Below are 27,624 nucleotides of genomic sequence, written 5' to 3'. Positions count from 1 at the left end.
GCCCATCATGTGAACTTTCTTTGCGAGCGCTAGATATTCCTCATATCTTCAAAAAGTATTTGTCCTGTATTGTAGATTTGCGAAAAATAGAGACACTCAAAATGAGAGACATCTTAAATTGTAGGACAAAGAACAAAGGATAAAAATGCTATTCAGTCCCTCACAAAGGAACAACTGATCACCACTGTCCAAGCAGAGACTACATGTAACCAACAATTATCATTTGATATGATTTGGTTACACTTTCAGAACTGAAGCTGTAGATCATCATCAAGGTACTTTTCATAAGTGGTCTAGCCAACCAGGTGTTATAGCTGAATAATGGTCATTCAGTCACTTAACTGTTTTTTTATTTTTTGTCAGGATCAGTTGAATGAATTGACCGACATCAAGGAAACTGGGCCAAAACTTTTTATTAATAAAGCCAAATGCATGTTAGCAAAACATCTCAAGAACACATAAATCATGAAAAACAGTCCTAGACCTCGTGAAAATTGCCGTTAAAACCAGTTTAGTTAAGTTCTCAAAAATGTATTAACCCCTTCATCACTAGCGACCCCTGTACCGGGGGCAGAAGCACTTCTGCCAACAACCTAGGGACTAAGGGATTAATTTGAATAAATGAATAAAACATGCATCATTGTCCTTTTAGTTGAGAGTTATTACAAGTTCTTGAACACCCGAGGTGACTATCATCAGCAAATCAACTTTTTAAAATAGTTTTGCTGTTTATACTATTATCAGACCATGACATGATGTTACCTTCAAGGCCTTCTCATAGATCATCTTTATCATTTTTCCTTGGTGCCAAATAATTTTTAAACAAGATATACTGTTGCTCTTTAAAGCCAGCTATTTGTTATAGCATTGTGACACTTAATGAATATAAAGTGGCGCTAAACTAGGCTGCAAATATGTATGTTGAGTGTAGAAGGATGGGTGGAGGCTGTGGTTAGACGGCAGTTGATAAATTGTTGTTATCTGACTTGCTGTTATGGAAAACACAGCAAACATATGGAAGGAGGATTGGGTAAATCCGTTAGTGACCACATGTTTGATGTCTGGTGTGTCTGAGGATTTTTTTGGCTGAGAGTGTTGGCATGAAAAACAATGAGAAACCTCAGTAGAGCTCCACTTACGCAGCAGAACGTTCTTTGATGCACATCAGCAATCAGCTTACATATTTATGTATTTATGTGCTTTTACATTGTATGGTGAACAAAAATGAGCTCCAGGAAATGTGTTCTTTGAATAACCCCAGATTATAGTCAACTATAATCTAGTTTGTACATTTCTTGCCATCTAGTTCTTCAACAAACTTGGACATAATTTAGGCCACCTTCAAATGCAATCATTTTTATAGACTTTAATTTTTTGAATGTGTTCCTGCAAAAGCAGTCTCTGGAGAAAAAGCACAGGAGGTATATATGAGTTGGATGCCTCCTTGACAACACCTTGGAGGTAAAAATCAATGTCTGCCAAACAAAGTGAAATGTTAGGCTGCAGCCAATACATGACAGATGATGCTTAGGGTGGTATTTTCTAAGGAGAATGAAGACTGGAACGCAGGCAGCCTTGTCTGTTCCTGTCAAGTAAAGCAGCATTTTGAAGGACAGTACATCTGACTTCACTGACCACTTTTATTGTTGATTAGCTGGATGTAAGAGTGTTTGAGAGCCACTCTGAAATGAAGGGGTGACAAGGTTAAAAATTAAGAACAATTGCATGGCAGATTAAACTTTAAAGACCAGTTTTACTAATGAATTGTGATGCCAGGGCACTCAAGAGACTTCACTTACAACTGTACTTGGACAAAAGCACAGTCATCTTCATTAAAGTGGATTGGTTGTCATATCAGAACAGTGCCTCTGTTTCATGGAAGAAGTAAAATTCTGTGATAAGTCACAAATTTCACAGCTCAACTGCTTAGGATTTTATTGGCCATGTCTAAAAAAATTTTTGCACTTTCCATCTCAGTGACCATACAGTTTTAGTCAGATTCCAATTTCCTCAGGGTGGAGCTCGGGCTATGCTGCTAAATAGTAACAGTGGAAGCAGCATAACTGTAGCACATTAGTCAGAAAGCACTGTGTTGCCACCTCATGCATGATCAGTCTTCAAGGCTCCAGCAGTGACCTCACCACACAGCCGTGGGCCATATCATGTTGCTGATTGAGCATGCACCAAGCCTCGGAGGGTACGCAGGTTACATCTTCATCTCGCCAAGAGGAGCAGAGGGTGTTCTGTCGGAAAACTCCAAAACATCACTAGTGCTCGAAGGCTTTTCTCAGTGGGTTTTAGAGTGTGTCTGAATGTGCGAGAGTACTAAGTGTAACATGTACTTGCACACATAAAGTTCATCTCTCATCCCCATTGAGGATATTGACATCTTCAGCACGACCCTCCCCACCACTCTAATGCACAAGTTGGTAAGCAGTATGAGGAAAAAACCAATGATTTGTCCCATTATTATTCTTGTCCTGTGTTCTGCTCTGTGGCCAAGAGTAATGCAACAGTGGGATATCAATTCATAGCCTTGGCCCCAGGAAAGCTCTTTGGAAAGCAGAGGGATTTTCAGCCTGTGTGCAATAGCTCAAGCTCTGGAGGTAGACACTGCAAGAAATGTTGATTTAAAGAATTATAGCTGAAAATGTTGGAAGGAGTCAGATATGAAGAGAGATTCAAAGGCTCAGCTTGTATTGTTTGTCCATTGAACTTTATTATATAAAGACTTGGATGAAAGCACATTGATATTTAAAACTTGGACTAAAGGATTAATGGGTACAGCAGAAACAAGCACCAGATATCATTACTTTTATCAACGTTTGTTTTTCCGATTTTACTTTTTTTTTTTTTTTTTTTTTTTTTTTGGGGGGGGGGTACTATTTATTTGACCACATATGACATTTTTGTATTGCATGGTGTTTAAAATCAAGATAATACTGCTCAATGATTTTTTTCCTATTTTACAATTACAATAAAAATAACTTTATAATTATCTGGAAAAATATACACAAATTTGTAATTATAGTTTGTTATGAAAGGCTACCCCATAAATTAAAAAATTAGTCCATAATTTCTGATATTAGACTGCTGATTGTTGATCTCTAATTTGCAAAAAAAAAAAAATGTCCAAATGAATGATACCATTTTCTTTATTCCAGATAAAACAGATTCAACATAACTTCAACTTAAAACTGATATTTTGCATTTTCTGTTTCTCCTTTCAAAAAAATAGTGTCAATAATATATATCTATATATAATAGATACTAGCATTAATAAATCATTTATAATGCTGGTTTAAGTTATAACTCAATAAAACCTCATCAGTTTCTAGAGAATTTTACATTCTGTTTGGTTCATTGAATGTTTTGTGAAAGATAAATGCAGTGTAAAGCATCTGTTCCTCAAATTTTCCCACAATGGAGATGAAAATTAGTCCTTTCTGCAACTGGAGTGAATGCAATTGAAAACAATATGCCAACAATTAATCAGGAAAAGATATGCGTTACCATTTTTAGATGGATAGAGCTTTCTTTGTCTGGTACCCTACAAACTGAGCGATTTACACAGGAAATGCAATTACAGCAACCACTGGAAAAGACTGCCACTACAACCACAAGTGTCTTTTTTCTTTCTTGAAACCATTCTCTCAAGTGATTGGGGAAGCGAGCTGTAAATGAATGGGGTGGCACATGAATAGTTCTCAGAATACTCGTCACATTTCTGTGACCCCCCTCTCCCTCCAGATGATGTAGAGAGCATGTTTTTTTTGTGCAATTACTGATGCAGGTATGTATTTGCTGTGGTCACAGAAGTGACTCCGATTTGTACGGAAACTAGAAGGTTGTTGTTTTTGACCTTCTGAGGTGCAGTGCAGTTGAAAATAAATTGCAAAGCCTTTAAATGTTTAAAAGCTTCTCTGCGGTGGCCAGGACCACCGTAACTAAGGTTTCATGTTGGCTCCATAAACCATTCACTATCACTCCTACTGAAGCAGGTCAAGCATCCCGAGTCATTCAGATTGGGAGTGAATGGGTACTTCCAGTTAAAACATGCTACAGATTCTCAGCAAAGTACTGAGAAGAGACACATTTGTATGATTGTATGTCTCAGTCTCTGTTTTTTTTTTTTTTTTTGTTTGATGCATTGCAGCTCACTCTCATCTTAATCTTGCTCCAAGATCAAAAAGGATGATGCAGAAGAATATTGATTTTCATTGTGAGAGGAAGTGGCAAGTTGCTGCTGATGTGGTTATTAAAACAGCATATTAAATAAGTAAACAAACTGCCAGGCTAAGAATTTGTTGCCTATGTGACTAATGCAATGGGGACTGCAAGGTGGGATTGCTAATTTATGTGATATATTTGAGACTATAATGATAGGTTCATCAGTTTCTTAATGCACTGAGAAATAGCAATGATGCTAATGTTATATGCCCTCAAAGCTGGTTTAATCTGTATTTTTATTTTAACAAGTCGAATAACTTCTGTGAATATGTTTACTTGTGGTAATACAAAAAGGAAAAACTCACAAAGAATTCACAAAGAAGTAATTATGTCTAAGTATTTTCATTTGTGTGTAACTCATTGACATCCGTCATTTTCGCTGCCAGCTCCCTGATTTACCAGGTTTAATTAAATTGTGCCTTTGTGTGCATTTTAATTATGATGTTATGTTGTCATCAAAATTTTAAAAAAGGAGTCATGGTTACTCAGTCATTATTACATAAAATAAAAATAAATGTTTGTCATTGGGATGCATTTTCATCATTTTTTCTTTTCCTGAACTCTTGTAAAAAGTGAATAATATACTTGTGCTGTGGCTCATAAATACAGGTTTGTCAGGAATTATGTATATACTTTTATTTGTCAAGAAAACATTGTTTCTCATATTGTACACTGATGCAACAACTCTCTTTCCATGGATAATTTATGTGAGCAAGCACATAAGCCTATCAGCACCTCTTGTAGTAACATAATTAGAGTTCAACAGTGATGGCTGCAGGTTGCAGGGCTGCTGCTGGGAGGGTGTGTAAGAATTGATGTTTTAACATAAAAAACAGAATTGCAAAATGAAACCTAGATTTTGTTTGGAAGTCAGGAGCATTACATCTATTGAGAATATATATATATTTAATTCAGTTCAGTTTATTTATATAGAGCCAATTTAGAACAAAAGTGATCTCAGGACACTACACAAAAACAAACAAACAAATAAAAAACAAATCCAAATCATAATTCCAATTCAGATCCAGATTCAAATACAGTTACAGTCAATTCAATTCCTATTATGATAGAATTTATTACATTATGGAATGTCAGTTAGTAAAGGTTATCTATCTAAGGAAGCCTGCAAATTGCATCAAATCTATACTTTGTCCCAATCTCCCATCCTGAGCAGCATATATAGGCGACAGTGGAAAGGAACAACTCATTTTTACCAGGAAGAAACTCAAGCTCATCATGTTTCAACCAGCTGAGATTTGAGAGGACAAGGAAGAGACACAGACAAACACAGAAGGATTGGCCCAGGTGTAATTTCTATGGGAAGGCAAACAAAAGCACAGTTTAACCCCTACATCACTAGCGGCCCCTGGTGCAGGGGCCGCTAGTGATGTTGCCAACAAGATCAATCCAGGGACTAAGGGGTTAATGGCAGCATTGCACATATAAACATGGAGAGTAGAGAGAGTAAAGACAGCAGCAGAGTGAGGAAATACGGTCAGTTTGTTCTCAAGCAGTCCAAGTCTATAGCATAGCAGCTCAACAAAGGGATAGCTCAAGAAACCTAAGCCAACCCTAACCATAGGATTTATCAAGAAGAAAAATCTTAAGCCTTTTGTTAAAATCTTACTGTATCAGCCTCACAGACAAAATCTGAAAGCTGGTTCCATAACAGAGGAACCTAAAAACTGTAAGATCTGTCTCCCATTCTAATTTTAAAAACACTAGGAACCACAACTATACTTGCAGTTTGAGATTGAAAATATGGAACAACAAGACCTTTAATATAAGATGAAGCTTGGTTGTTGAGAGTTTTGTATGCTAGAAGCAATTTTAGAAAGCAAAAAGTGGCACGCTACCGTGTTCTGTTTTTTCTATAAAAAAAATAAAAATAATATGTTTATTTTAGCGCTTTAATCTGCCTGTGCCAAAGTTAGAAACAGTAGCATTTTATCAAGGTGCGAGCAGGATCTCTTGATAAACAAAGAAGCCAAATCTGTCCACATATGAATAAATAGAACTAAGTGTTTTGTCAGCAGACTAATTGTCAACGCAGCTTTTGAGAAGGAGTGTAATTGCTATGTAATCTTAGAGCTGACAGAAAGAACTGCTAAGCAGTCATCATCTGTATGTTGATCTGCCATCTGTAGCAATGTCTAGGGGGAGAAGACAGTGGGGGGGTGGACAAATAGTGATGGAAAGCTGCTTATATTTACAGTGCATCTTCAAATGGTTCAGCTATCCAGATTTACTTACAAACCATGCATTTTTAATTCATAGCACCCTGCATTTTATGCCAGTGAAACCCTATATGACTCAGAAGGACCCGAAAAATCCCTGGGTAAAAGGAACGTCTTTTTCATACATTCTTATATAATGCAATAATTATGTAATATTTGAAATATATGTTACATCCTAGTTCCCCTTCTCTGAAATGGCTTAAAAGAAGTGTCTGTCTTTGATCAGATCGAAAGTCAGAAGAAGAGTGGGCAGGGCTGTGAGAGCAGTGAGGATTTTTCTCTATAAGCAGAAAGTATCATCAAATTCAAACAGTTTCTTCTTTTTCTTTTTTTTTTCCTCAACACCCCAGGTCCCTGAAAGTTCTTACTCTCCTTCCTGAATGAAATCACCAAACTCACCTAGGGCAAGGTTTTTTTGATGGCCCCAAATTCCACTGGGTGCAGCCTCCCTCCAGCTCCGGGGCTTCTCAGTGTGAAGCTGCTGTCTCTTTCTACTAAATATTACAGTTAGTGCCTTCAACAAGGCACCACGTCTGGGCAGAGGTGAAATTAAATCGTGTCATTTTTAAGAATGAACTTAATTTTTTGACATATATAATTATCCTAACTGTTCCAAGTGTCATGTTTTATCATGATGTTCATCCACTATTCTTTTCTAATTAAATCTAACAAGGATTTTATAAGAGGTCCCATGTTGTGAACACAATATTTTCTAAAATTTGTGCTCATTAGAGTGAAGGTGCTGAATGATTTTTAGGATTTTTTTAAGGTGTCATTCTCCATATTGTAAATACCATGATCTGTAATTGAAAAGCTGTGGCATCTCTAAGTTCTGTGATCTGTTTTGATTGAATTCTTGTGATGCACACACACGGCAATTTTCCTATTGGTGAAGGGCGAGCCAGTCAAAGCAAATGCCCTTTCAATTCCATTAGCAGTTGCATCAGTCTCTTAATGGAGAGAAAATGGCACAAGACCTTTTGCAGTACTTACACAATGAATATGAAAAGACTTTCACTGAGCTTGCCAAGCTTTAGTGAGTGCAAAACGGCTTTTAATTGTGTCCTGACTCCGTGTTGGAACATTCTGCGCAGTATTCAAGGCTTGTCAATTTCGTAATCGAAAAAAGATATTTTTCAAAGGAATGAACATCACAGAAACCTAATTTTCCATGAATATACTTATAAAAAATGGTACCAAATGTTTAGTCAGCTTGCAGACAGTTATAACCTGTTAAACAGTGACTCAGATTGCACTAAATTTAATGAATGAACAAACTTTTTTATTGAATACATCAGGAAAAAAAATATCAAATTTTGCTTTTTTTGGTTGATTTTTCTTGACAATCAATTAACAACTGAAACTAAGTGATTGTTTTTCTTATAAACACTGTGTAATGAATCAGTCTTTAGATCTCAAACATCTGAAATCAGAGTATTAAAACAAATTAAAACAGAAGATCATTTCTGGGAGCTGTTTTGACAGATTTGATAGGTTGTGTAAGCATCATTAAGATGGGAATGAGTCTGTCATTCCAGCGCTGGCATGCAGTATTAATCACAAAGGTCCTTTTTAAAGCATGTTGTTGATGGAGATGATGACAAGCTGACGTTGAGGAATTATGCAGAGGAGGCATCCGTCTTGATCTGATTTCAAAGCAAAGCTCGATAAACCACACAGCTGTTTCATCTGCCTTCCAAGTTTGCACATTAAAGGCCAGCTTAATTCTCTCTGTCTTGATGGAAGACAATGCCAGAATTTCTTAAAGCCTCATTTTTTCTCTTCCTTTTAAAAAAGGACAGACAAACATAATGTATGCTTGTAAATCAAAATGGCAAAAAGCCCATATTTATCATGGTTTGCCTCCGTGGCTTTCAGGCGTGCAGCTCTTGCAGTGGAGTACACAGAGAATGAGCACTGCTAGTGCCACATTTTCCCTTTGAGTTACCTGGAATCACATTGAGATTCTCACTTATAGGTTTTCATCATAGTGAGACCCTGTGCTGAGTATAAAACTGTTTGTCAGAAATTGGATTCAAACCTACACCTCAAATTGGAGACCAGCAACCATGGCGCTTGACATCACTCAGACATGCTGACACCTACAGTGTGCAGGGAAATTGAGTACATGAAAGAAATACTCTGTGTTACGACCTATACTTAAAAAAAAAAGTGTCCACCATACATTCGGAGCTTTAGGAAAAGGTCTGAATTGAAAATATGAGGAATGCAAGCATAGAACAGAAATGCAATTAAAATATTGTCTGTGATATTAAAATGCAAACTTGTGGTGTATCCTTTGAAAAGAAGCATTAAACCACTTGATCTTAACCAAACAAATATTAGGTGAATAATAAGGACTTTAGTCAGAAAAAAAGACATGTTTTGCATAGTAATTCATTCAAAGTCTATGAAAAGTTTTTCATATTTAAATATTTAAAAGTTTAGAACTAGGTGCTTAGTTATACTTAAAAAGGATTAAGTGCTAATATACATAAAGAGGCTGTTGTTTTTTTAGCAAAACTTGTACTTTTTATCTTAGTTCTTTAAGCTTTTTCACTCAATGTGGTAAATTTAGATTAGTCTGTGTGTTTGTATTGGGTTTAAACTAAATCAATTCCCAGGTTTTCACATTTGCAAATGTCAGACAGTTGGTTTTTCAGTTGGATCATTCTAGGTTACAGACACATCAATGAAGAGCAGCATAGCAGCCAGTTTGTGAAGCTGTGCGTAGAGCAGGTTTAATTCACTTCATAAGTTTATTTTGCCTTACTTTCTCGTGCGATTATGCACTCAAATTTACTGCATGTCAAATCCCGCTCTTTTGAAGATTTTGCATTATTGTGTGTTCAGAATATTCTACTAAGCCTCTGTCCTCACCAACAAAACAGCTCACTCCTTGTCGCAGTTCAAGAAATTTAACATTTTAGTCCATCAGAATCTTTCATTCACACTCTATTCCCATCAAACATAATGCACCTGCAACACAAACGCCATCTTTTTATGGCTCTGAAGTCAGCCTATGCTGCATTTTCAAAGCTCTCAGGGCAGCAGCAAACTAAACGAGGGCAATCAAGATGTTGAGATCAATATGTAAACGCTAAGATGAATGGATACAGTTTTGTTCAATATCTGTCATGTATCTTTATTTGTAATGCCTTACTGGAAGGTGAGATGCTTTCAGGGACTTCTTTATTTGGTAGTGAGAATATAACAAAGAAGAAAACTAAACAGCAAATTTATTCATTTTGTAAGAGAAGAACTAAAACAGTTTCAATAAGAGACAGCACTTATTTTATTCAAAACTAAAACTCTTTCTGTCTGCCAACATTCACTTACTTTTCTTTACAACCCCAATTATGAAAAACTTGAGATGCTGTGTAAAATGTAAATAAAAACAGTGCCATGGTTTTATATGGGTTCAGGCAAATATGAGTTTTCTTTGTTTTTACAATGAAACAAAAAAAAATCAAATGTTTAAACCAAGACATTGTACCAATTTCTTAAAAAAAATAAAGGTAATGTTGAATTTTAGGGCAGCAACAAATCTTAAAAAAGCGGGAAAAGGGGAAACAAAAGTGGTACAAATAGGAAATAGCTGAAAGAGCATTTCACATGAAATATGTTAATTAGCATCAGATCAGTAAAATGCAAAGAGGAAACCATATGCGAACACCATCCAGAAATATGACAGTCTTCTCAGGGCCAAAGCTCATTTAGGCAAAGTGAAAAAACTGGTCTTTGGTCAGACAAATGAAAATATAATTATTTTTTTGGAAACCATGGATTCCATGTCCTCTCTATTAAAAAAGGAGAGGAACCACTCAGCCTGTCATCTACACACAGTTCAAAAGCCTGCTTCTCTTATAGTACGGGGGTTCATTAGTGTATTAGTACCATCAATGCAAAGCAGTATATACAGGTTTTAGAACAACATTTGCTCCCATCTAACAAAAATCCAGCAAAGAAGACCCAAGAGTGTTGAACAGCTCCTAGACATTTACAGACTTTAAAAGAAGAAGTACTGCTTCACAGTGGTAAACATGGAACTGTCCCAGTTGTTTTTAGATGTGTTGCTGGCATAACATTTAAAACAACCTTATTTTGTCCAAAACACATTTTTTACATGTTTACTATGTTCCATTGTAAATAAAATATGGGTTTAGGAGATTTCTAACTCATTGGCATCTATTTGTATTTACATTTTACACAGCATCTCAACTTTCTCGGAATTGGGGTTGTATTTCTTGACAAATCTGACTCTTTACTTCTCTTTTCCTTTCAGTGACATCTTGCGTTTAAACGAGTGCAGGGTAATTATGTGAAAAATGTTAGAGTTGGAAAGTGAAGCTAACCCCATGGGAGCTGCAGGCTCATACAGTGACATGAGGCCTGGAGGTGAAGTAAAACCAGCCAATGTTGGGAGATAACTCACATTTCCATCAGCCTACTAAGCACATTCCTAATAGGGCTCACAGTCTCGCTCAGGAGATGAGTGGATGTCTTGTATTCGTTATCACAAAGTCACGGCACTCTTATATTTTTTAAATGCCAGCACTGCAACTGATCTCTGGTAATTCATGCTTAATTTAGATATCAGAACCAGCTTTGAAAATGGTGGTGTGGGGTGCTGTAGGGATCATGTTTGATTGGGTTTGATAAAACTCTAATCACAGTCTGCGAAAAAAGGGAGGAAAAATAACAACCTTCATTTGCTTCTGATGATTTTGCTTTTATGGACTTTATGGCCACATGCTGTTGCTGTGTAATTGCAGTCAGGAAGTAATTAATCCTTGATTGGCCTGCTGCACAAAAGTGCTGCAGATTCTAATTACTCCTGATTCTTTCTATTAACAATTTACCTGTCCATCCGTCTGTGTACAAAAGAAAGAAGTCTGCTAAAAATTATATAAAAAGTATTCCATAAGCAGCTTCATTAAAAAGGTCAGTTCCCCTGTAAATTACTTATACACAGCAGCTTTATTCTTACTAATTATTCTCATTACAGTAGTCAATATAGTATATTTTTGATGTATTCTTATAGTGAACACAATAAGGAAGTCCTCAGTTGCACTAATAGGCTGCATGTACAGTAGCCTGAAGGTTTTCCCCGCAAAGCAGTGGAAATGATTGCCTTGCTCTAAATAGCATTTATGTTTCCTTCTAGCTGTGTGGAACCAAACGGTTCATTTGCCTGCATTGAACAGCTCGTTTTATGCACAGAAGGGCATGCTGAAAAGTGGAAGCACGCACACACACAAGGACACGAACTGCATGGTCATTAAAGGACCCCCTCTTCAAAACAATGGCTTGTGTCCTTTCAGGGAGTTGTTCTGTAGCAAAGAGCAGAATTTGATCTTCTCATGCACGCTTGCAAAAGCAAAGGGTAAATCATGCACTGACCTCCAGAGTAGATATGTACAATAAATCTAAACTCCTTTAGGCTTTTTTTAAAATTCATGCTGTCAATGCAAAAACAACAGAAGCTCCTAAAAGACACAGCTCCTGGCTTTCTCAATATTCTCTGAGCCTCTATAAGGCGAGAAAGATGATACCCATTTGGAGCTTATTGGAGCAAATCAGAATTGTCAGCACTGTGGGTTTTTACCTTTTAAACAGGGAAGATGGATAGATAATCACCACATGCCATTCTGGGGGCCAATTACACAGCTTTGTGTGAAATTGGAAAACCTGTTCTTTCAGAGCCCTAATGGATGTTCTGGTCATTAGTTATTTGAGAGTCTTCTCTGGCTGTAATCAAACGTGAAACATTGCGTTAAGCGCCCATAAAGGAACAGCTGCCTCTCTAAGTGACCTTCTGTCTATGAGAACCCAACTGTCAGCCGTGTGGTGTTTTGTGACAATTATTATGTGTAACTTCATAAAAAACAGCTCTTTTCGCAGTGGTTGCATCTCATTTTTATGTCTTGCTCTTGCTTGTATTTACTTTTCTTGGTCGGTTAAGTGGCTGTAAGCCTTTCATAACTTGCATACAAGGCAGATGAATATCTTTACCATCTGCTGATTCTTCAAAGTCATGTTTCTCAACTTCTTGTAAAATTTTAGCCAATTCCAATAAAACATTGTTTTACTTTAAATTTGGCCACCAATGAGAGTACAATACCAATCTGTTGTCTGACTCTCCTTTTCTTTTCTTTTTTTTGTGTTTTTGCTTCAGGTGACCATCTGTCTAGTCAACAGGCCCCACCTCCCCTCCCACCAGCCCCGCCCCCACACAAGCAGCACCCGTCCATCACCTCGCTGAGCCGCAGCTCGCTGGCCAATCAAAGGAGCCCGAGTCCACCCCCCACAGCCGGCCTGGCGGCTGACTTGCAGAGTACGGCGGAATGCGTCCAGCTGCAGGACAGCTGGGTGCTGGGCAGCAATGTGGCCCTGGAGAGCAGGTGAGCGACCCATGTAGACCTACAGCAGAGCAGGAAAGTCTGAGTCCAGGTGTCATAATCACTGACTCAGAAAGCAAAATAAAATCAAATAAATGCAATTAGGCAAGTTTCACTGTATTATTGCTTGCCACCGAAGACAAAAGGCAATAATGTTTTTGCCAGTTTCTGTCATATGTGCATGTAGGTGTTCATTTGTTTGTACTGTTAGCAAAATATCTCTACAAACAATTGATGGATTTTAATGGAACTCTCAGGAGGTAATCATTGCATAAACATGTACAGCTGATTTACTTTTGGAGTCAGACCCATCCAAGATGGCTGCCACAGTTAAGCAACCTTTGTAAGCACAAAAATGGTTAAAATTCAGCCAGTTTCACAGATTTTGAGCTAAAATTTGCTGTGTTTGTAGTTAAGAAGGATTGCTAACATATACTCTGAGCAATAACTAATTGAACACAATATGCTTTTAAAATGTTGCCAATAATTCTTTAAGTAAACCATGTCTGTCTGTTAGCAAAATATCTCATAAACCACTGGAAAGTTCTTCGTGAAACTCTCAGAAAGTAATCATTGGATGTACATCTACAACTGATTAACATTTGGAGTCAACCCCATAAATCATTTTTTTTTATAAAGTTTAACCAAAACAGCTAGGATTTTGTCCATTCTCAGCATAAGATTATTCTAGTTTAAAAGTTTGGCATAAAAGACAGCTGGCAACGTGCATTTTTTTTCAAGGAAATTCTAGACCTTTAATTTTTTTATTTTAGTTGTCTCAGTTAATGCTCCAAACCCTTCCCTTTCATGCCTTATACGTTTTTAATTAAAACCTTTGGGAAAAAGTAATATGTATAACTTTGTTTTACCACTTAACTTTGATTTTACTTTTTGCTTTATGTTATATGGCTTAAATCCGGTTCTCTGTTTCATCAATCCACTGGCGTGGTTCACGTGTTCGTTAGAAATGAAATAATAGCCCAAATTCCGAAAACTCACAGCCATGATTCATGAGCGAGCTGGAATTTGCTTTTGTGAGCACAAAAACAAACTAAAAAAGACCCACTAATTATCTCTGGCTGGTGATGTTATTAGTCTTTTCGTGTTACTCTTCTGAACATGAGTGGGTAATAAAAAGGATAATTAACTCAAGGATTTAGAATATTTAAGGATTATTTTAGACCAGTTTTAACCTCCTTTCACCCATCAAGTAACCTGTGACACACTCAACCTACTTCCGAATGTAATACCACTCAGCTGAAGAGGTAAACTATTGGCAACTGTGATCATGTTTCATGGAACCAAGCTTGCCTCCCACTGTGCGATTTCTGGTTGTCGTAAACGACCGGCACATGTCACACTGTGCGAGCTTGAGATTGGAAAATCTTGATAGTAGCCTGTGTCACACTGCATGAAGCAAGATTTGATCGTTGCTGGACTACATGACTTTTTGCTGACAGAGAATCGAGTGCAAAGTACAAAGATCCAACAGAGATAACATTTCAATACATATCATAACATTAAAAAGAAATGAAGTGTTGGCGCCGATGCTCTAATTATTATATTCAGGCACTAAATAGTGAGGAGGATGAGAAAACAGACAGCTGACGATGCTTTTCATGCCTCGGAAAAAGACACTGGTTGCAGCAGCAGTGATGCTGCAGGACTTTCTCAGAAAATTTCTGACACTGATTGGTATTTGTCATTTGGTCATAAAACTGCTGAATCAGCTGTCAGTGAACCCATCGCACGTATTGACCACAGACCACCAATTCAATCTCACAAACAAAGAGTTTCTTATGATTTTTCTCACAACAAAAATTTTGTCTAAGATGGCCGATATTTGCACAGTGTGACACCAGCTTTAGATCAGGCTGATTCTTCTTTAGTCAACTATAAATTTAAATTTATGCAAAGAAAGAACACCCAACTTTGCTTTAATGTTAATAACATAAACTCAGAAATTCAAAATAATTTAAAAAAAGCCTTATTGTCAGGATTTGGTCATCTTTGGTTTGGTTTCTTGTATTACGGGTTTTGTTTCTTCTGTTCCCTGTGTTTAGTTTATTCCCCGGTGTTAATGGTTTGTTTTGTCGTTCTGCTCCCTGTGTTCCTTGTGCATCACTCACTCTCCCTCAGTAGTTCTATCAGTCTGCTTCAACCACCCACACCTGTTCTGTGTTTCTAATCAGTCACCTGTTTCCACGCCCTCGTTATCCTCAGCCTTTAACACCTGGCCATTCTCCTCATTTACTCGCTGGTTCGTTGTCACGTCCACGTGCTGTCTGGGTTTCCTCGTGTCTCACCCTCGTGTTTTTGCAATCCTTGTTTTTGTAAGTTTTTGTTATTTAGTTTTAGTTGCTGCCACATCAGCCTTTTGTTTTGTTTCTTTTTGTAAATAAATTAGTTTTTCGTTGGGTTTCTCCTTGTCTGCCTGCATTTTGGGTTCAACCAACTCTCCCTAATGTGACGCTTGTAGTAAATAGTGTATTACTCAGATATAAAGACATTGTAGTAGAACTCAATAAGTTTATACTTACCCGATCTTAATTTCGAACATAACGTTGGATTGTTCTATTGTAAATAGTGTGTATTTACACTTTTTTTTTTTGTTTGTTTTGGGGTTTTTTTTGTTTCTACCTTGTTCAAACTAAACTAAAATTTTAAGTCAGAAATATTTTATGTGATGTCCGTCACTGACAACCTAATATTTCAGCTGAAAACTTCTTTCAACATCAAATTGATTTTCTAGCCTTTTTTCCTGCAGTGTAGTTCAGTAAGCCTGTTTTAAAAATCTGTCTATACTGTAGTTTTCTTAGTTTTTATCTTTATAAGATTTATTCACAATGGAACATCATAAGCACATCAAATGTTGAAACTTCAAAAATTGTTCTATTTTTGGGGAAAAGAATAAGATATATTTTAATTTGATGGCAGCAACACATCTTAAAAAGGTTGGGACAGAGGCAACAAAAGGCTGTAAAAGTAAGTAGTAACAATAAGAACAGCAACTGGAAAAGGCTTGATCAAGTGCATTTCACACATCTGGAAATGCAGAACAGTATATATGGGTTTTAGAACAACATATTTTACATCCAGCAAAAAACTGATTCAAATTCATGATTGTAGAACTAGATTCCTCCATCAGGCAAAGGGAAGCTGTTTGCGTACTCCATGAGAAGTCACAAAATCGACTCTCAGTCAGTCACATTGTTGAATGACAAAATTTGAGTTATTTTGTTCTCACAGCAGCTTTGTTTGCTTCTCAACAAACGCCTGGACGAACTGTCCAGCACTTTGCGGTAAGTATTATGTGATTGGTTAGAAGTTGCTGTGGGCGTGTTTATGCTTTAATGAAGTCATTTTGGCTACTGCTTTGCTGAGAAACAGCTGGCTGAGGCTGTTAGAAAATACAGCTGTCTTTACAACTGTTTTAGCAAAACGTATAAACCTATGAACTTAAAAAGTCACAGACGGCTCTTTGTGGCTGTGACTGTCTCAGTCGGTTTAATAAACACGTCTGATCAGGGGAAGGGAAGCAGAATTCTGTATAAAGACGGGAGAGTTGAAAATCCGATGGGAAGAAACCAGTTTTAACGCTGTAGTTTTAATGTGTAACGTTTTAATGCCATTGCACCATCAATGGGTCTCCTCAACTCCCAGAGGAGGCTTCATAGTGGTAAACATGGCTGTCACCCTCCACGGGCGGCACTACATTCAAAGGAGGTGAGGCAACCAACAGGATTTGGTGAAGTATTCTTTATTGGGGCTGCAGTTCACCAACTCACCGACACCCATCTCCTACTGCCAAGCACAGCAGCTGGCTTTAGCTCCTGGCCTCCTCCACCCACACCAGGTGAAGGGGTGACAAAACAACAACAAATTATTTACAACTCAACACAAAATAAAGGGTACAAATAAATATTTACATACATGCAACCTAAAACAACTAATCCTAAATTCAATCAAGAACTTAAATCAAACTTAACATAAATCAAACTTAACATAACTTTAGAGCATTATCCTTCCTGCTCAAATGGTATGCTCCACCCTTCCCCAGGAGACACACCAGGAAGGTAAACCCCAATTAACACAACTCAAACTGAAATAAAGAAATGAAACAAAAAATATCTATTCTATAAATTAATGGGGATGGAGCCCCTGGTCTCCATCACATTTCCTCCCCCCTTCACCCAGGACAACAGTTGTTCAATCCTCATACATTCTAGACAGACAGTCAGCAACAAGGTTAGACTTCCCTGACCGATATTGCACTGTAAAATCAAAAGGCTGCAATGACAGATACCATCTTGCGATACGCATATTAGAGTCTTTCATTTGGTGCAACCATTTCAGCGCCCTATGATCTGTTTCAAGGGTAAAATGGCGCCCCAACAAATAGTACCGTAGTGATTCCACAGCCCACTTAACTGCGAGGCATTCTTTTTCAACTGTGGAATACCTGGTCTCTCTGTCCTGAAGTTTCCTGCTGAGAAAAACAATAGGATGTCTCTCACCATCAATGTCCTGCATCAACACTCCACCAAGGCCTACTCCAGAGGCATCAGTTTGCAGTATAAACGGGACATCAAAGTCTGGACTGTAGAGAACAGAGTCACTGGAGATTGCAGACTTCAGGTCCTTAAAAGCTTTATCACATTTCTCAGTCCACTTGACTTTATTTGACGCAGAGACTTTTGTTAAATCTGTAAGAACAGCAGCCCTCTCTGCAAAATGGGGAATGAACTTACTGTACCACCCCACTAAGCCAACAAAAGCACGGACCTTCCTTTTAGTTGTAGGAACTGGGTACGTGTGAATAGCTTCTACTTTCCCTACTTGAGGTCTAACTTGTCCATGTCCCACTACATAACCTAGGTACTCTACCTGCCTCTGAGCCAACTTACACTTGTGAGGGTTAATTGTGAGCCCCGCAGAACTGATGAGCTGTAAAACATGCTGCAGATGATTAACATGCTCCTCCCACGTCTGGCTGAAAATCACCACATCATCCAGGTATGCTGCAGCAAAGTCAGATGCCTCCATCAGCACCTGGTCCATGAGGCGCTGAAACGTCGCTGGTGCCCCCTGTAGGCCAAAGGGCATCACCTTGAACTGGAAAACCCCAAAAGGTGTTTTAAAAGCAGTCAACTCTTTCGCCTCTGATGCCAGGGCCAGTTGCCAGTAGCCCTTGCTGAGGTCAAGTGTGGTAATAAAATTACACCTCCCCACTCTCTCCAAAAGTTCATCAATGCGAGGCATTGGATAGGGGTCAAACTTAGAGACACTATTGAGGTATCTAAAATCAATACAAAATCTTAAAGTGCCATCCTTTTTTGGTACTAGCACTACTGGACTGCACCATTCACTCACAGAGGGCTCAATGATCCCCAGCTCCAACATGAACTGCATCTCATTCTTGAGTTGTGGGACAAGACGTTCTGGAACCCTGTAGAACTTCCTGCGAGGCGCAGCGTCATCTCTGAGGTGAACCTTGTGCTGTATCAGGCTTGTGAACCCAGGTTTTTCCTGAAACAGCTCTGGATCCAAAAGGGGCTTTATGTCCTGCTGCTGGGAATGCTGGAGATGAGAGAGAGAAATTGAAACCGGTACAGAGCTACAGGCTGGAAAAAATAGCTCATCTTCCTCTTCATCATCCACCACACGCACAAAGAGGTGGGGCAAAACAGTCTCTGCATGCTCCTCACTCTGCAATGGATCCTGTTGAGATGACTGCGAAGCAGATGACATAGCAAACTGTGGTGGTGACCTGTGGTATTGTTTCAGAAGATTAACATGGAAGGTTTGATGTTTCTTCTTCCTTTCAGGCATATACAGTTCATAACTAAGCTTCCCGACACGTCGTGTGACCTCATACGGGCCCTGCCATTTAGCAAGAAGCTTATTGTCACTAGTGGGGAGCAACAACAACACTTGCTGTCCAGGATGTAAGCTCCTCTCCCTGGCATTTTTATCATACCAGGTTTTCTGTTTAGTTTGAGCTGCCTTCATGTGTTGATGTGCCAACACAGCCATTTGCTCCAGTTTCTCTCTCATTTTTATCACATAGGACACCACATGCTCACCCGATGGACTTTGGCTCTCCCATTGTTCTTTAAGAAGATCCAACGGTCCCCTCACCTGTCGCCCATACAGCAACTCGAATGGAGAGAATCCAGTTGATGCTTGTGGAACCTCTCTATATGCAAAAAGCATATAGGGCAGCCACTTGTCCCAGTCTGTGCCAGTCTCTGAAACAAACTTCCGCAGCATGTTCTTCAGCGTTTGGTTAAAACGTTCAACCAGTCCATCTGACTGGGGGTGGTATGGGGTGGTGTTTATACCCTTTATACCTAACAACTGATAAACCTGCTTTAAGAGTTTTGACCGAAAATTAGTCCCACAGTCTGTAAGGATTTCTTTAGGGATGCCTACACGTGAAAACAGATGCAGCAAACAGTTAGCCACTTGTTTAGCTTTCACTGATCTTAAAGGAAAAGCCTCGGGGTATCTAGTAGCGTAATCACAGATAACCAGAATGTAACGGTTACCGGAGGAGCTTTTCTCCAGAGGACCCACAACATCCATTCCTATCCTTTCAAATGGTGTCTCTATGATAGGTAATGGCTGTAGATGAGCTCTAGATACACCTCTGTTGGTCGTCAACTGACATGTGTGACAGGAAGAGCAAAATTGTTGCACTTGTGTGTACATGCCTGGCCACACAAACCGACTGGCTATTCTATGAAGGGATTTCTGGAACCCAAGGTGCCCAGCCCAAGGAACTGAATGACCGAGTTCCATCACTTTTCCCCTCAGCTGCTGTGGCAAAGCAATGGCTTCTGATTCACCTTTGACCTGATAAAGGACACCATTCCGCACCACATAAGTTGCATCTTCCAAGACACTTACTTTTCCCTGCTTCTTTCCCTCAACTTCAGTAACCTTATCAAACCATGGTTTTAATGTTGGGTCTGACCTCTGATAGGCAGAAATATCTGAAGGAATATCAAAGTCAAATAAATGGCAGGGTTTCATCTTTTCATCCACCTCCATTCTGACTGTACCTAAAAACTTGTCCTTTCTCCTTTCAGCTCTGGATTTAGATGGTTTTACTGGGCCCACCTCCAGTTCCACATCATAGAATGGTAATTCTTGAAGTGGGTTCTGTGCTTTCTGAGCTCTAGTAGTGACCAAGCTCCAGATTGGAGAAGAAAGTTCTACTTCTGTGCTTGACACTAAATCAGTTAATGTGGGAACATCCAAGCCTAAAACGACAGCATAGGGTAGCCTTGGTGCTAATGCTACAGGTAATAAAAATGTTTGTCCTCCTATAGTTAAATAAATCTCAGCTACAGGATACTCCATTTCGTCACCATGGATGCAACTTATTTTTGTCTTAGTATCACTCCACTGCTCTCTTGGCACCAAGCTAGAAAGAACTACAGATTTGAAACTTCCTGTGTCTAATAAAGCTGTTTCACGTTGACCATTTACTAGCACAGGGACTGTGTGAGCCAGTTCTTGGGCGGGGGAGGGGGAAGGTGGTCTGGGAACTGAACATAGAAGAGAGGGCTTACTCCGTGTAGTGGCAGGACATGTGTACTGTGTATGACCTATCCTGTTACACTGAAAACACCTTACATCTTGCTTTGAGGAGGAGTAATTCTTAGCAGGATTGGGTTTAGCCACAGAATATGACTTAGTAGCTGAAAAACTCCTAGTCTGACCTATAGCACCACCCCTTTCACCCCCATCAGACTTACTTCTTCCTGCAGGAAAGTTGTCACGCCCAAAGTTGGTTCTTCTGGCTCCCGTCCTTGCTGACAAAAAGACTTCTGCCAAACTTGCAGCCTCATCTGCAGACTTTGGGGCTCGTTCTCTAATCCACACCTCCAAGTCCGGATTCACCATCCTGAGGAACTGCTCCATGATCATCAGTTCTGAAATGTCCTTCACTGTTGACTTCTCTGGTTTGACCCACTTATAGAACATGTCCTTGAGTCGAACATAAAGTTCTTTTGGTGTCTCACCCTGATGAATGTCCAGGGATCGAAACCTCCTTCTGTAGGTGTCGGCAGTTATCTCATATTTGGTCAATATGGCATCTTTCACCTTGTCATAAATGTGAGAATGTGCAATGTCCATCAGCACATAAGCACTACGTGCTTTCCCAGTAAGTAGTGGAACCAGTCGGACCGCCCACTCTTCTTTAGGCCACTGACATACCTTAGCCATCCTTTCAAAAGTTGTTAAGAAGTGCTCCACATCATCATCAGAAGTCAGTGGAAGCAGCTTTGGCTCCCTCTGTACAGCTGGTAGTTGGTAGGACATCTGACTTTGTTCATCATCATCTCCTTGATCATCATAAGTCTGAGGATCTTCCTCCATGTTGTCACCATCATGCTGTCGTTCCTCTTTCAGTTCCTCCACATGAGCCTGGAGTTGTCGAAACTGATGTTGTAAATTCTTCCATCTCACTTCTTGGCGTGCTGATTCCTTCTCAATCTGCTGGTCTCTGGCAGTTTGAGATTGCCTCAATGATTGGACAAGGCTTGCCAGCTGATCCAATTTGTCATCAGTGCTAGCACCAGAAGCAGCCTCAGCTCCACTCATAGTTGTAGTACTGTCTTGAGTCTCAGCCTCATTATTTCTTTTTCCACCTCTGGTCATCATTGCCTCATTGTTCCTCCAAAATCCCACTTCTGACACCACTTGTCACCCTCCACGGGCGGCACTGCATTCAAAGGAGGTGAGGCAACCAACAGGATTTGGTGAAGTATTCTTTATTGGGGCTGCAGTTCACCAACTCACCGACACCCATCTCTTACTGCCAAGCACAGCAGCTGGCTTTAGCTCCTGGCCTCCTCCACCCACACCAGGTGAAGGGGTGACAAAACAACAACAAATTATTTACAACTCAACACAAAATAAAGGGTACAAATAAATATTTACATACATGCAACCTAAAACAACTAATCCTAAATTCAATCAAGAACTTAAATCAAACTTAACATAAATCAAACTTAACATAACTTTAGAGCATTATCCTTCCTGCTCAAATGGTATGCTCCACCCTTCCCCAGGAGACACACCAGGAAGGTAAACCCCAATTAACACAACTCAAACTGAAATAAAGAAATGAAACAAAAAATATCTATTCTATAAATTAATGGGGATGGAGCCCCTGGTCTCCATCACAATGGCCCTGTCCCAACTTTTTGGAGATATGTTGCTTTCATAAAATTCAAAATTAAAATTTTTTGTCCAAAACAATTTTACAATTTCTCACTTTCAACGTCTTACATGTGTACTATGCTCAATTGTGGTACAAATGCAGGTTTTTCAAATCATTGCTTCCTGTTTTTATTTACTTTTTACACAACATCCTAACATTTTTGGAATTGGGGTTGTACTTATAGTTATTTTGTTTTCAATTAATACAAATTTCATTAAAATTATGTAAACTTCTGGCAGCTGGTTTTTGGAAAACCTGGGGAGTTCAACAAAAGCAACACCAATTCTTTAAAGCTGATGATTTTATTCATGTTTTAGTGTCACTCCTCCAAATAGGAGGGGGCAATAGAATTATAGTTTACTATGAGATTTTAAAAAATTTCGGACGGCTTATTTTTAAGCCAGTTTTAAGTACCAGCTCTCACCAAGTTAAACTATTAGACCACAAATTGGGCATGACATGTTATAGTTCCTGCTGAGTTTGATTAATGGGTGCGGCGTTCACTGATTTTTCTGCTTTTTGTAATCACCTACACTTAAGGACTGATTACCAGACATAAGACCAGCTCACAGTGAGAAGGAGAGTTCATGATTAGAGTGAAGTATGGGGATACCGGTGAGCTTGCCAGCTAAAATCAAAGAGGCTATAGCTTAACAAGAAACTAGGTAAGCGGATTTTGTGTTGTATCAAAATTTGCTGTGCAAGGTTCTACTTAAGAAAATCTGCTGTTGTTTCTCCTGAAACCTTGGTTTTTATCTTTCTTAATCAGCAAGCTGAAAATATCTTGGCTAATGAAGTGCGGTACATTGCACTCTGACTCAGAAATGTCCTCAGGTAGATGTCTGTATTCTAGCCTGATATTTCCCTGGCAAGGTGTACCCTCTCCGAGGCTTAGATGATTACAAACTTTGAATTTAGTCTCTTAACAGCATGGAGTAGCAACCTCTTATGATCTGACGAAATCAGCTGGGATCTGTGGTGACAGTTTCACCATCCCAGGAAGATGCTGTGATTGAATACTAACCGTGCAATGACCTTGAGCTGTCTTGGCTATATCGACAAAACAATATGTACACACCTATCATCAACCGAGGCATAAATCACTGTCACCACAGTGGACTCTAAATCAAGTGCTTGTCAGTGGGTGGGAACCGAGGGCTGCTGAGAACCAATGGGGCCAAAAGGGAAGACCCAATTCAAAACATAATTACAGATGTCAAGAAAACCACCGGGTTGGGAAATGTAAACAGAAGCTCAAGAATGTACTCATTAGGCTGCCCTCAGGGGGGTTTGGGGGCAGCAAAGTCCCAGCACAGCATATATATGTGGGTTGTAGATAGCTTCAGCTACCGTAGGGATGTGAATCTCATTTGGGTCCTCGAGAGTGGCATGGACTTTATTTCTCATGCAGCCTCGTAGATGTGGTCATGTGTGCTCATAGTAAATTATTCCGTACATGAAGTTTGATTAAAAAATGTGTCAAGAATCAATCACAATGTTATGATCTTGCCTAATATATTTCCTCTGATATGACGACCCCTTTGAAAATAAAACACTCATCTGACAGCTTAAACTACTTTAACAGCAATTAGCAGTAATGAAATATGTGTGTATAACCTCCTGGAGAAGTGTTGGTCTTCAAAGCACAAGTGTGCTAATTTAACTCAAACCAGCTAGCTTTCAGTGTTCTTTTGAATGAGTGAAGTGCTGCACTCGGAAACTACTGATGATTATTTTATAGTGATTGAGTAACGTCACTAATCCATCTGTGATCATGCTGTCAAAGCTGTTTCAAAGCAGAGTTTGATTTTGGCTCATTTTCACCAGCACTTTCTGAAGGCAACATTAGATGGATAAAGTTGCTTCCTCAAGGCTCTGAATAAGTCAAATGAAACCAGCATCAGTTGCAGATTTTTCTCATTTTTAATGTGGACTTCACATTATCCCATGAAATTATTCTACTAAAGTTTTGGTTCTGCTCTATGTAGGATGAGGTCAATTGGCTGGCAACAGAACTGTGATTCCGCTTGCCAACCGTTGGGATTCTCAAGTCTCTAGGAGAGATTCAGATGTGGGAAGTCTGGAGCACTTTTAATAAACCCTGCAGGTCTCTACTACTAACCACTTGGCTTTACTGAAATAGTTTCTTAGAGATATTTTCAATTAGATGTATTCCATTGAATTTCATTGTATAATGAAGTGCCTTGTTCCTTTCTCAAGAGACCAATGCACATATGGGGCAATTATTCTTGAGCAGTATTTAATCCTTTGTTTAAAAATATATTATACCAGTGAAATTTAAATTTGTATTTTCCATGCCTTCTTGGCTTGTAAAGCTTTAAGCTCTGAAGTGTGCGGGCTTCTGTGAATAAAGTTAGGTGTGTATCTCGTTTCACATTTGAATGTCCTTTGGAGCCCACTTCAAAATGTTCTCCTCTTATATTCAATGAGAGTGGAATACAGCAGTCGTTATGATATTTCAGAATCAGTTTTTGAAGGCCTTCCTTCCTGCATATTGCTGTGTTATAAATGTACTGTCAATCCTCGTTGGATTCGTGTGTCAAGGGAGTCCTTCGGTGAAATGAAATTATGTCTCAGCTCAAAAATCATCACGCGCCACAGTGTCCCACAGACAGTTCATTTTCCTGATGGAAAATGTGCTAGAATTGTTCTCGAGGGTGAGAAAGAATGGGAGCGGTAATTCAAGTACATGGGATTTGCTCTGTGTCTGTGCGTATGTGTGGACACATTTGTGTGGCGCGCACATGTAAATCATGAGTCAGTCACGCTCCACATCAGAGGGGGGGAAATTGAACTTATTTTTTCTTTTTTCGAGCTTGGCCATCCACTGTGTCATGATTGCACCAGGACTGATTAGTCATGTGTGAGATACCAGCCAGTAGGCCCTTTGGAACTGAGAGGAGCTTGCACTGTTTGCTGGTTACCGGCCAAAGTGGATGGAAGTGTAGACAAAGTAGTAAGCCTCAAGATGTATTTTTTTTTCCTGTTTTTTCTTTTTTTGTTTGCCTTTTTATTTACTTTGCAAACATCTCTAGTGCCAAGCAAACATTTCAGAGTTCTGTGATTTTTTGCTTTTATTTTAGTCAACTTAATAAACTGTTACGGCTGCTGGCAACACAGTGCACGTCATTTCCAGACATTTTTAACAGCAAATGGAAAAGGTCATACTGAATATTTAAAAGCCAGTGAATGGTAATTTCAGTAGTTATTTATCTAAAACAGTCATTATGAATCATAGATTTACCCACATTATGGTAGGACACAGTCATATTACACTGATAGTCCAAGTGTCCCTGCCTTGTCTCTTTGTTGGAAATTGAAGCCAGCAGGAGCTGTTTTATTGAAACTGCCATGTTGTATTTTGGGAACCAGCATCTGTGCACAATGGAAGTCCTGTCTATTCCTCTGCACACAATCATGGTGATACATGAGCTTTCTTTTAAGCATGAAATACTTAATTACAGCTAAATGTGTTACTTAACTTGAACATAAAGCAGCAAGTTATAAATTACAGGAATCAACAAGAGTTAATTCTTGAAAAACATCTGAGGTGTGTGTGTGTGTTTTTTAACATGGGTAATGTCCTGTTAGTTTACGAGAGGGTGGGACTTGTACTAAAATCAGCTGTGTTCTGGTCAATGGTCTACCTATTTATAGTTTTGGTAGAACCCCACACTTGTCAAAAATAGTGGTCAACCAATATGGACTTGTTTCTATGTCCAATGACAAGCTTTTGTAATCAGGGCAGCCACGGGTCAATATACAACACCGTTTTGTTTTAATTATTTTTATTCAGTATTTATATTCCATTACAAAAAATGTAACAATAACTGCTTAACTTGAATAAAATTATATTTAACAAAAAGAACTTTAGAAAAACTTGTACTCTTAAATAAATAAATAAAGTTAGCTGGTTGTAGCTGCTGCTGCATTTTCATTTTCATTTTTTTTGGTAATATTTATGTACAGGCATGGCTGATTGTGATTTTTTTCAAATATCAGCCAATATCAGCCAGTTAAACTCAGTCAGCCAATTAATTGGTCTTTCTCTAGTGTCAGACACCTAAGACATTTTGTAATATGTGCATAAAAGCTAAGCTCATGTTCTCTCAACCATAATCAAACTTGTTAAATATGATAAACCCCATGTGCAAATAATGTGAACACTCTGCTGAAGCGGCTCGAGATGGCACCATGCTGATTTCCTCAGGCTGGATGACACTGAAATACATTAAGGCAGTGCAGATTTAGCTGCACAATGATAGCACCTGCTAGCAGACCCCCTGTCAGCAGGGCAGGTGGTGCTTTGATGGGGAGACCTCAACAACAGCGAGTGTGAAAACAAGTCACTGCAATGTCAAATCACATCTGTGGTCATTTTTTTTTTTTTTTTGGGCCATGGTCAAAGCAGCCTGATTATTTCTGCTCTCACCTTGAATAGCTAAAGCTAACACAGAATGGTGGCTAACAGGCAGATTACAAATTTTCAGGCTTTCCATTCACATTGTTTCTTGTGTGCTCCCTCTCACCCTTACAGCTGGAGCTTAGCCATGGACACATCCACCCACTCACTGTTTAGTCTTTTGTCCTCTTTGAGCATGTTTTTAAATGTCATCATGATGACAAGCAATGTTGTGAGAGCAGAGGAGACCGGGCTTGCTGCTGCCTTTGTGTTACACGCTCCTCAATGGGACAGACAGGCGTGCACACCAACACGCTGCGATTTCACCGACAAACAGCCATTCATTCTCAGTCTCACACTCTCCTGATTGTCTCTTTTCCTGCTCCCCCTCTCTCTCTCCCTGCACTCACAACACACCACTGGCTGGATTAGCATAGTAATGTGCCTTGTTGCATCACACTGACTGGAATCAATTACAGCCGGTCATCCAGTGTCTACAGCAGAAGACGTTTACACCGGTCTGCTGTTTGTTAATCATGTCCAACAGCAGTTTATCTTCATGCCCCTTCAGTCTGCTTTTCAGATGAAGAAGAAAAATTAAGTGAGTTACATAAAAAAACACCAAAATCTTTTAAGCCCAGTACATGTCTGATGTGGAAATTCATCTCAGATGCTGGTACATAAAGATTAAGACACATTTTGATTTCAATCTTTTTTCTTACACAAAAAAAGAATTGTTTTGAGTTTTATAGCCCTCTGCTGAAAGTCAAAGGACAGTGCTTTTGCTTGTGTTTGTGTCTGTCTGTTAGCAAAATATCTCATGAACCACAAGATAAAAAAAAATGGCTACACATCTACTTCTGATTACCTTTTGGAACCAATCCAACTCAAGATGGTCGCCACAACTAACACGACAAACAATATCACAAAAATGGCTGTAATTCAGGCAATTTTAAAGATAATGTCATAAAATTTCATGTGGTAGTAGCTGGGAGTTATTTAAAACACATACTCTAAGCATGACATCTTGCAGTTTTGTGTAAAATTAACGTGGGCAATATGCATTCCTTGATGGAGGCCTTTCATTTTAATTCT

At 39.0% G+C, this 27,624-nt stretch overlaps 1 protein-coding gene across 5 annotated transcripts in view; it reads left to right on the top strand.

The window, feature by feature from the left end:
- Positions 1–27,624, top strand: part of si:dkey-237h12.3 (teneurin-3) — a 155,398-nt gene that overhangs the window by 51,171 nt on the left and 76,603 nt on the right. For all 5 annotated transcript variants that reach the window (XM_017417447.3, XM_017417445.2, XM_017417444.2 and 2 more), the window contains exon 4: positions 12,646–12,871. In XM_017417447.3, coding sequence (XP_017272936.1) covers positions 12,646–12,871 — 226 coding nt within the window. The remainder of the gene's footprint in view (positions 1–12,645; positions 12,872–27,624) is intronic.

The sequence above is a fragment of the Kryptolebias marmoratus genome, linkage group LG9, assembly GCF_001649575.2.
Source record: "Kryptolebias marmoratus isolate JLee-2015 linkage group LG9, ASM164957v2, whole genome shotgun sequence".
NCBI lineage: Eukaryota > Metazoa > Chordata > Actinopteri > Cyprinodontiformes > Rivulidae > Kryptolebias > Kryptolebias marmoratus.
This window is presented reverse-complemented; position numbering and strand designations above follow the sequence as displayed.